At 54.9% G+C, this 10,796-nt stretch overlaps 1 protein-coding gene across 1 annotated transcript in view; it reads left to right on the top strand.

The window, feature by feature from the left end:
• Positions 1 to 10,250: 10,250 nt before the first annotated feature.
• The window catches only part of PACRG (parkin coregulated), a gene marked incomplete at both ends in the record, with an annotated part of 405,213 nt that continues 404,667 nt past the window's right edge, over positions 10,251 to 10,796 (top strand). Inside the window, one exon of the mRNA XM_084228954.1 lies at positions 10,251 to 10,406. Within this exon, the coding sequence (XP_084085080.1) occupies positions 10,251 to 10,406 (156 nt within the window). The remainder of the gene's footprint in view (positions 10,407 to 10,796) is intronic.

Genomic DNA, 10,796 nt, shown 5'->3' with positions numbered 1-10,796 from the left:
CAGAAAGGCAGGGATGTTTATTCATCAAGTTCTCTGCGTCCTCAGGTAAGCGGTGCTGCTGGCGTGTCCTGTTATTTAATTACGTGGAGGCAGAACAAACGGCTGATGCAAAGACTCTGCTGGAGCTGGTCTTGCTTACTGAAAATTGTCACAAATACTTCAAAACTACCCATATATTTTTTTTAAAAAAGGCATGAGAGTTTAGGCCTCGCTCACAAGCACCGTGAAGGAACATCTTCAGACCAGCCCGAGGGGCCCGGCGCAGGGCTGGGCCCCGGCTGTGCCCTCCAGGGGGCTGGGGGGGGGGTGCCTGGCACCCTGGCCGCGGGGTGCGCCCTCACACACCGGGCACGGCCGGGCGCTCGCGCCGCTGCAGGCCGCGCCTCCGAATGACTAAGTGGAGTCCGGTCCAATCCAGGCGGCCCCGGGCTCTGCGCGAGGCCCAGGCCCCGCGCCCCCTCGGGTTCCCTCAACCCTCACGCGCAGCCTGGGACGAGCCTGCAAGGGCGGGATCAGGAAAACCCAGTCTAACCTCCAGCCTCAGTGCTGTGGCCAGGCGGCTCCCGCGATGCTGAGACTGTTGGGCGGCCCGAGCCCGTCTCCACGGGGCTCCCGGGAGCAGCGGACCCGACTCTGGGAAGGGGCTGCGCGTCCAGCGGGCCCAGGCGGGCGCCCCGCAGGCTGCTCTGCGCACGGCAGGGCGAGGAAAACCCACCAGCCCCACCTCCCCCCCCCGCAGCGGCGGCCCTGGGGGGGCCCGCGGGGGCAGCTCGGGACAGGACCGAGCTCTCCGGGCCCGGTGGTCGCTTCTCGGAACACGGGACCCCGTCACACACTGGTGGGGCCCCGAGTCCCCGACCCCAGGCACTTAGGAAGCAGCGCACCCCTGTCACCCCTTCCTGGGGTCCCGCTGGGCCGGGCCGGGGCTGCCAGAGGCCGAGGACGCGGTCACCCCGAGCCCCGGGGCCGGCGGGGGGGTGCGCCCTGGCCATGGGGTCTCCAAACACCGCAGTTTCGCCTGCGGAGCGCCCGGCGAGGGACGCGCCTGCCTGTCCACGGGGAGCCACCCCACGGCCCCCCAAGATCCGGGGGCAGGGCGGTGGGGCCCAGTGAGCCCCGCAGCTCCCCGTTTACCGCCGTCCTGTGGGGTGGCCCGCCTGGCGCTGGGCCCGCGCGCCCTGAGAAGGAGGAGGACCCCGTCCGCGCGACCCCCGGCTCGGCTCGGGCAGGCGCCGGGTCCACCTGGCCCACGAGTCGGGGGGGGGGGGGGGGACGAGCAGGGCTCCCCGAGGCCAGGCCTGGCCCGCCCACGCGCAGCGCAGAGACCAGGAGGCCCCTCGCCGCCCAGAAAGCCCGACCTCGCCAGCAAGGAGGGGCCCCTGTCCCTGCGGCCGGACCCTGGGCAGCCAGACCCTCCCCTCCCTCCCCGGCGCCCCTCCTGGCCCAGGAGCCCAGAGGCTCCCTCCGTGGGGAAGGCGCTTTCCAGGCCTGCAGGCCCCGCTCACCCAGCCCCTCCGCGGGAGGCTGGCCCGGGACACCCCCGCCCACACCCAACTGTCCCGCCTGAGCACCCGCGGGGCCCGGGGCCAGGGCTCCAGGGCTCCAGGGCTCCGGGGCTCCAGGGCTCCAGGGCTCCAGGTCTCTAGGGCTCCAGGGCTCCAGGGCTCCAGGGCTCCGGGGCTCCAGGGCTCCAGGGCTCCGGGGCTCCGGGGCTCCAGGGCTCCAGGTCTCTAGGGCTCCAGGGCTCCAGGGCTCCGGGGCTCCAGGGCTCCGGGGCTCCGGGGCTCCGGGGCTCCGGGGCTCCAGGTCTCCGAGCCCCCGCGAGGTCTGTCGAGCTCACACGGACGTTCTTGCTTCTTTTCTCCAACCAAACGAACTTCTCTCAAGAGCCAGATTCTGCGTCCAGTTCAAACCGGCCGCCCAGGCCTCGCGGCGCCCACCGGCTCCCGCGCCGCCGCCGGGAAGACGCGGTGAACCCCGACTCCCTTCTGCCGTCGTTTTCAAAACAGCGAAAACATACCGGATTTCGTCTGTTGATGGCCTTAAGAACTTACTAGAACTTATTCAAAACGCTGAGCCATGTGCAGCCGCCAGAGCAGTTGCTATTCACACAGGGCAAGACAATGTCCAAGGATTCCGGGGGAGCATCAGGCGTCCCGGCCGCAGCGAGGTCGCTCATCAGAACTGAAACCGCACACAGGGGGCTGCGCGCGGCTCCACCTGACCACGTGCTGGGCGTGAGGTCCTATGACCTGCGGAGAGCACAACAGCCTCCCCTGCTCCACAGGATACAAAGGCGCAACCTGGTGCAGCAAATTGCCCAGCTGTACCTCACCACTCCCGCCCCGCCGGGTCCCCACATGTTCTTTCGCCACCTGGGAAAACTACCTTGAGAGTGAGTTATGTCCTTGGCCAGATTTATCAGCCAGTCCCACGAAGACACACTAGACTCAGCATGCGCCCCTCACCGCGCTGCCTCTAAGTGACCTCGAGAAAGGCAGGCCCACGCAGTGCGACGCTCCACCCTGCGTCCTGCCATCCTGCAGATCATCACAGGACGCCCCAAACCGGCCTGCAGACGACGGCAGCCTTTGTGATGACTCTGGCAGCTGAGCAGGAACGCCTCAAGGTGTCCCCACCCCAACCCCTACACAGCGAGAGGGCACTGCAGATGTGATTACACTAGGGAGCCTGAGATGGGGGGATCAGGGGGGCGGGTCCCTAAGTGTGACCACAAGTGTTCTTACAACAGGGAGGCGGACGACAGCAAAGAAGGCAGAGTGACCACTGAGGCAGAGACTGTGAGGAGGGGCCAGGAGCCAAGCAAGAGCTTGGAGAAGTGGGAGAAAATTCTCCGCTGGTGCTTCCAGAGTGAACTAGTCCTGCTACGACACCTCGATCTTAACTCCTTAAAACTCAGCTTTGACATGTGGCCACTAGAACTATAAGATAACAAACGTGTGCTATTTTAAGCCTCCAAACTAGTGGTGATTTGGTTCTAAGAGCGGCAGCAGCAATACAGCCACTGTGCCACGCCTCAGCCCCGGATGGGATCACTGAAAAAAGAGTTCTCGAAGTTATGGTGCTGCTTGTGTTCTGAATATACCACTTTTGTGACCAAGAACATGAAATTATTTCAAAGTATGCTATCATTGGTAGTTTATTTATTTTTTTAAAGATTTATTTATGCATACAAGAACTGGGGTACAGGCCAGAGGTGTGGGGATGAGAGGATTCCCCAGAGACAGAGTGGGGAACAGAACAGGCAGACTGACTGAAATCCACTGCTGAGGGGAGCAGCGGGGAGACAGGAGAGGTCTGCTGCACCCTGTAGGTCAGCAACCTGGCCGGGGATGGAACTCATGCCGCAGGGGCTGCGAACAGCTTCATAGGTTGCATCTTAACCCCTTGTGCCACCAGGGAGGCCCACCACTGGTAATTTATTGACATAATTTGTCACAACCGTATAATCAGGTCTGCATGTATTCCAGGGACACATCTATCATTTCCTTAAGGCTGTTCATAACAACTACTGCACTTCTGTGTTCCCAAAACAGTACATGCTTAATACTGAAGATCTGGAAACACAGAAAACCACAATTAAAAAAATTCCCACAACTCAGAGACACTACATTGAGGTCTACTTCCTGATATTTTACAGGGAAAAATGACAACACTACCAAATTTCCAGCCATGGTAACTAAGTTCGTACATTAATACTTTAAAAAAAAACTTCTTAACTATTAAAGAATTCACATATATTTACCAGTCTTACGTCGTTAATGTTAACTACCCTGGTATCATCATTGCTGGAGGACAAAGGTAAAAATCAAGTCACCTCCAGAAACCTGACCTCTAACACATCCCCACCCCTTCCATAACTAACTCACCTGAGTAATTCGTATTCCATTGGGCATAAGATGATTAAATTGGCTGCAGCAGCCAGAAGGGATTTTTAACAAATTCATACACAAAGAATTGTGACAACTATGACTGAATCCAGTGGAGAAGTTCCTTAGATGTGAGACCCTAATTAAAATTATTCCAGAACTTCACTTGCCAAAATAAATGAGTTATAAAAGGCTGCAGTGCCCAAAAACCACCAGGGCATAAAGGCCAAGACATAGCCCCATGCAGAAGTCTTGCTTCATTCTCTAAACTCAAGATTATTTAGTGACTTCCTTGGAATAAAGTTGCTGGGGAAAAGCAATACACCTGGTAGAAACTCTGCAGACAGTGAGAACTGCAGATGCCACACACATTCACAAACACAGACAATGAGAACAAAGGAAACTCCAGAGACTACCAAAGTCAAGGAAGAAACTCCCTTACCTACAACTGGAAATTGCTGAAATTTAGAAATTTCACCAATTTCTAAATGGAGTGGGAAGCAAATGTCAGACTTCCCCTATATATGACTTTCTATTTGAATCGCCTAATTATGTCTAAATCAACTGTTCAATAAAACACATCCGATTCCCACTCAATATTATGAATTTAAGCATCTTCATTTAAAAACATCTCTAGACACGGCACACATAATTTCCCAGACTTGGGGAATGCAAACTGACTGTGCCATCTATGTTTGGGGCTCAGGCCATCTATGTTTGGGGCCTCAAAGAATGAGGCCCCAGCTGTGCTCCCATCTGCACCTCTTGCTCCAAGGCCAACGGAAGAGAGGAGCAGACCCCAAGCCAGAGCTCAAGAGCAAAGAGAGGAACTTGGGCATAAAGAATTACTCTGAAATCTTTATTTTTCCAGGCAGGGAGCCTGACTCATGCTCTGTCCTCAAGCCACCCCAAAATTCATCACTCCCCAAAACTCTGGCTCCGGGAAAGTAAGGTTGTAATCAGACAGGATTCCTCTGAGAGCACAACGTAGAGGCTGGAGCTACAAAGCATCTCCCTGTAGGAGACACGTGGTTCCTGCCTGTGGGGTCCATTATTCCATCAGGACGCTCAGACACACAATCAACCGTCAGCGCCGGGTGGGGGGCAAGGAAAGAGCTCACCTCTTCACTGCTCAGACAGCAGCTGCTCCTCCCGCTACAAATGAAATGCTAAAATCTCAGCTTCAAAGAAAGTCAAGGAAATGTGGGAAAGAAAATAAAAAGAAGGATGAGAAGTGGGGACACGCAGGTAGAGGCCACAGCAAAGGGTCTTCTCGGAAACACAGATGTCACGGCCAGCCAGTCCCAGCCCTCCACGCGGCCTGCACAGAGGGCGCCTCGCACTCGAACCGCTCTTCCCATGTGCTGAAAAGCGCATCTACTCTGCACGATGCACTGATAGAACCACTCTGTAGTCACCACGGGCTCTGTCTCTAGCATCTTACTTACTCATGGAAACCCCACAGACAGTTAATAATTGCAAAGATGGTGCAGTCACCAACTACGTAAATAATAAAAATGTCTCAATTGGAGTTTCGGTATCAGTTCCCTAAGCTCTGGTTCCCCGACCCCCCACCTCCAGTCCAGGAGGGAAGTGGAGGATGTTATCTTCTGGACACAGTGACTTTGGGCTCTTCGGTGCTAAGGGTGCTGATGCTAACTTTGGACAGGGAGACCTTAGTTTAGTCTTACAATAAAGTTGAAGAAATCATCAAGAAGCCATCAATACTCTTAAAAGTCCAAACACCTGTCCCGGGGTTCTCAGTAGCCGGTGGACATTCTTGTCACTGGCTGCTGAAAGGCAGCCACCCTGCATGGCTCTGGGAGAGCTTCAGCAGCTCTGGCTCCTGCAACACCAACCTTCCGCTCAGTGCAGAAACAGGAAATAGAATCCTTGGTGTCAGGTGCCACACATTACAGGAGCAGATGCAGACTACTTTAGGGGGACAATGATTCCCCAGACTCCACAGCCGCCCTCTCCAGCGCCTCCCTGGATAAACTAAGTCAGGACACTTAGGGTTAGGACTGCAGGCCTGTGGCTCTGTACACCTCCCGCTCTCTGGATAAACCTCTATCAGGACTCTGGGGGTTAGGGCCGCAGGCCTGTGGCTCATACACCTCCCGCTCTCTGAGCAAGGACCTGGCAAAGTGGCTTTAAGGAGGAGCTAATGCTCCGGATGAGAAGCTGACACCCAGGTGGCTATTTTAAGGAAGACCTTCTCTAAAGTGAGTGTCACTTGAAACGGGTCTTGAAGGACAAACAATAGCTTCCAGGTGCACAATGGGGAGAGGGCGATCAAAGCTAAGACAACAACCCAGGAGACATGAAAAGTCACAGGGGGTGTGCGTGTGCTCACACATTCACATGTCTTTCCAATGACCCTGCTTCTGCTGGGCAGAGGGCAAATCCTTACCCCAAATATGTGTCTTATCAGTCCAAACAGAGGGCAAGCTCATCTGGTCTCCTCCACATTTCCCCGTGCCCCTTCCGCACAGGGACTAGGTAGATGCTTACCACCCACCTGGACCCCCCCATACAGCACCGCCTGATCTCGCAGCTCAGAAAGACCTGACGCTCTGTTGTGAAATAGCTATTCATCCGAGGAAGAGAGTGTTCCATCTTGTGAGGGTGAGCTATCAGGATTAACCTGGTAGAGGCCGAGATAATGAGGGGTGCAGGCCTGGGGAGACAGACATATCACCACGATTCTTCTACCCCAGATGCTCCCCTCAGAGACGAAGAAAATAAGCCAGAGCGGAGAGCTGCCACACAAGTCAGCCTCCTGCCACAAAAATCTCTTTCTTTAATATTACATAACTTAAGCGAGAAACCATTCAGATCACTACAAAGAAACATTTAAAATGAGCTCATTAAATGCAAATTAAAACAGAAACACTGAACAAGCACCGGGCCACAATTAAAGGCTGAAGAAATAGGAGGTAAGAACAATTTTCACGATCAAAGAAATAAAAGGTAGCAGAAGAAAGTATTCTGCACTGAAACTGCCTTCATGAATACAAAGCATTTTGAAGAATTTTTTTTTTTTTGCACTTTTCAAAGCAGCTTTGGAGGTAGAAATGGATTTGCATATCTTAATACAAAGTTCTTTTAAGCAACGGAGTTATAAGGTTTCTTTCTCAAAAAAAAAAAAAATGCAGACTCAAAAACAGCCTTAGAAATAGTCCAGAACTGATAAGGACATAAGGTTATCATTTTAGATGGACTCAAAGAAGAACTACATATAATTACATGAAACCTATGCAAAACTTCAGAACTTCTGTGGCACAGTCAATCGTATCTCATTATAACAGAAGCTTTTAGAATCTATCCTGGGTACTCACACTCGGGGCAAATAGTAGTGCACAGTATATTCTGCTAGAAATGGGATTTCTGAGACTTTAAAATTCACCACACACACACAAGATTTAAAGCAAACAGGTAGGCATGTGGGCAGTCAGGCAGGCTGTATGTCCACCATGGCAGGGCACCGGTGTCTGCGCATTGCTGGCACCAAGACAAGTCCTGGGCACCAACTGTGGATTGACTTTCTTGAAAATAAAGCTTATGAAATGAAAAGTGGGAGGGTTTTTTTTTTTCTCTCATAAATTCACTAAAACTTACTTTTTTCATCTCTCAGGAAGGCAAAAAAATGTATTTTACAGAACACAGGGAACTCTGTGAGGGAGGGCAGGGCGCCAAGGACAGCTGTGTAGCTTGGGCACTGCTCAGAGGCACTAACCTTGGGGCGAGCGTGGGGGATCTGCAAGGGAGGGAAGGGTGAGGGGACATCCAGCACCCTGCTGGGCGAAGCAGTGTCCTCAGAAGGTGCCCTTCCACAATTTCTTAGCCCAGAAGGGCAGGGATGCTCTTCCCTACCTCGCTGTGTTAGACAGAAGTGTAAAGTGGGGTGACTTGTTTTAGAACCAGTTGGAAACACCTGGCAAAATCCAAAATCTACAAATTTTTGACCAGAAAGTATAATGGACTTTATATAAATCCTTATATAGGCAGCGAAGTCATGGATACAAACATCCCAGATCCCAGCAACTGTCTGTACACCTACTGGGTGCTCATCTATTGGAGAATAGTCACATAATTTGGATACATCCATAAAATAAAAGACTAGGAGGAATTACTGGGGGGGTAGATCTGTACATGCACATATGTAAGTTACCTAAGAGAGCAAGTTGACCAAGGAGAGGAAAACTATATTCTGATTACTGTTTGTATTAATCAACCAAAAATCTTTCAAAAATATGATACTGAATTTGAATTTTGACTATTGGCAGTACACTATATCTCTCTCTATATCATCTATATCTAACTTATCTAAATGTATTAAAGCACATGGATTATATAATCAGTGTACTTTAATATTTCATACTACACAAATGCCTAAATCCAGTTCTAAAGGATATTTAGAATAGTACACAAAATCACTATTAAAATTCAGTGTCATACACAAAGACCGCTCATTTAAAAAAGGGAAAATGTATCTTCATGGAGGTGCCAAAAATTACACCTCCTGAGTTTTCTCAGATGGTTCTACTCTGCTATAATACTATCTCGAAGCTCTCCATACTTTTCACCAAGTCACGATTTTTCCAGCTTCAATTAAATTATGGTTCTGAAGCTGTCTGGGTCCGGGCATTAACATCTCAGTCCTACAGCAGATGGGAGACACAAGCGCTCTGGAACAGCCTCCCTGTCGAGGAGGGAACACGGGGGGGCTGGAGAAAGCACAGGGAGTGTAGTTTTGACGTGAGGTAAGTCAATGCCCTTGACTTCCTTCTACCAAGGTACCCATTTGTGTGTGTGTTTTCCTCAAAAATGAGTCGGAGCTTACACAGCGTGGAAGAGCGCCACTTGTATGTAAGAGGGTCTAGCCATTAAGGGCAGCACAGGCATAAAAGAGGCGAGGTCTAGGTTGTGATCACCTTTAACAGCAAAAACAATTCCCAGATACTGACTCAGGTGACTCAGGCCGAGCCCCCTCCGCGCTGCCTCTCTCTGGAGCTGTCCAGTGCGGCCAAGTCCACGAGGGCCCATTAAGGCTTTTATCACACTGCGCCCACTGGCAGACCCGGCGGTGCAACCAGCGGTATCAAATAACCCCTGCACACCCTGCACATGGTTTTCACAGGTAACTACCTCTCCTGCCCAGGGGGAGGATGTGGTTATTCACGCTATAGTCAATACTCCTGTGCACCGTGGGAAGCAATGGTTGGCATAGGAGAAAGAATAAAAAGGGCCAGGTGGTTCTCCAGGTCCCTGCTGTCAAGTCATCCCATCTGGGCAAGCCACACCCGAGCCCAGGTGCGCGGGTGCAACGGGGCTGCAGGGGCGCCCCCGGGGACACCCCGGAAAGCGCCCAGCCTTCAGGCTCCACGGCCCGTCCGGCCGCCCCCCGACGGCACCGCGCGCCCCACGGGTGCCCAGGGACGGGCGCGCAGCAACCGGGGCGTGCGCGAGTTGGCGCCGGCGGAGGCCCCTCCGGCCGTCTCCCCCGGGAGGGGGCCGCGCCCGGTCTTGGGGGGCTCCTTCCCCGCGTCGCCGTCGGTCCCGCCCCTCGGGGCGCGATTCCCGAGGGGACCTGCGGGATCCGCGGGCGCGCCCCGTCCTCACGGGGGTCCCCGCGCGCGGCCCGCGCGCCCACGTGGGCGGCGGGTAGGGGGCGGGCCGGGCCTCCCGGCGCGGGGCCGCGGACACACGCCCGCCGCCGGCGGTTGGCACCTGCGGTGGCACCTGCGGTGGCACCTGCGGTGGCACCTGCGGGCACCGGGTCCGCGCGCCGCGGCCGGCGAGGCCCACGGCCGGGCATGGCGGCGCGGAGGCCGTGCCCGGCGGGCACCACGTACCTAGCATGGTCTCGGCGGGCGGCGGCGGCGGGCGGCGGGGCCTCTGCGCGCACCCGCCCGCCCGCGCCTCCCACGGGGCGCTCGGAGCCCCCCCGCCCCCCGCGCCGGCCCCGCCGCCCCGGCCCGCGCGCGGCCTTCTGGGAGTCGTAGTTCCCCGCGTCCTTCTGCGCGCGCCGCGCTTCCGGCCGGCGGCCCGGGAAACACGCGTCACGGGGGCGGGGCCACCCGGGCGCAGTGTTGACGCGTCGCCTAGCAACCAGGAAGCTCGCCTTTGGAAGCTTGTTGCCGCTCTCGCCGAGGTCCTGCCCGCGGCCCGCCCCTCCTTCCCGCAGGTCCCTCACCTGGAGCCGCCGCACACCTGGCGCGACCCGGGCGCCCGAGGGGCTGAATTCTACCTCAGGCGGTTTTTGTTACAGTGTCTTCCCGACCTCCTGTCCACATCCGTAAAACCCACTGACTCGCTCACGACACGTTTTATGAGAACAAGACATTTCCTAGGAAGATGGTGGCAGAAAAAGAGACCCTGAGCATAAGCAAATGCCCAGACAAGATGCCGAAGAGGACCAAGCTGCTGGCACAACAGTCGCTCCCGGCACACCCGCCTCACTCCCTGGTCTCTGAGGGCTTCACAGTCAAAGCCATGATGAAAAACTCAGTCGTAAGTGACCCCCCCGGCCCCGCGCGCGCCCCGAGGCGGGGGCGCGGGGGGCAGAGCCGGCTGGCCCCGGGACGGAGGCTGCACCCACGTCCTGCGGGGTGTTTGCCAAAAACTCAGCCAGTTGCAGAAGGTGGCGACCAGCGCCCGAGGAGGTCAGGCTAGTCTGTCAGAGGGACCTTGGGCTAGTGAGGAGCGATGCCCACATCAAGCGCCCTCCTCCTAGGTCCTGGTTTCCAGGCCACCCCAAATTACTCTTAAGCTAGTTACACAAAGATTTAAAAAAAAAAAAAAAAAAACTTTAGGTATTTATTCCTAAACTAACCCCATTGCAGCAAAGGCCTCTACAGTGATTTTTTAGAAATCATAAACTCTCAGAATTTGACATGTGCT

The sequence above is a fragment of the Talpa europaea genome (genome assembly GCF_964194135.1).
Source record: "Talpa europaea genome assembly, chromosome: 2".
NCBI classification, from domain to species: domain Eukaryota; kingdom Metazoa; phylum Chordata; class Mammalia; order Eulipotyphla; family Talpidae; genus Talpa; species Talpa europaea.
This window is presented reverse-complemented; position numbering and strand designations above follow the sequence as displayed.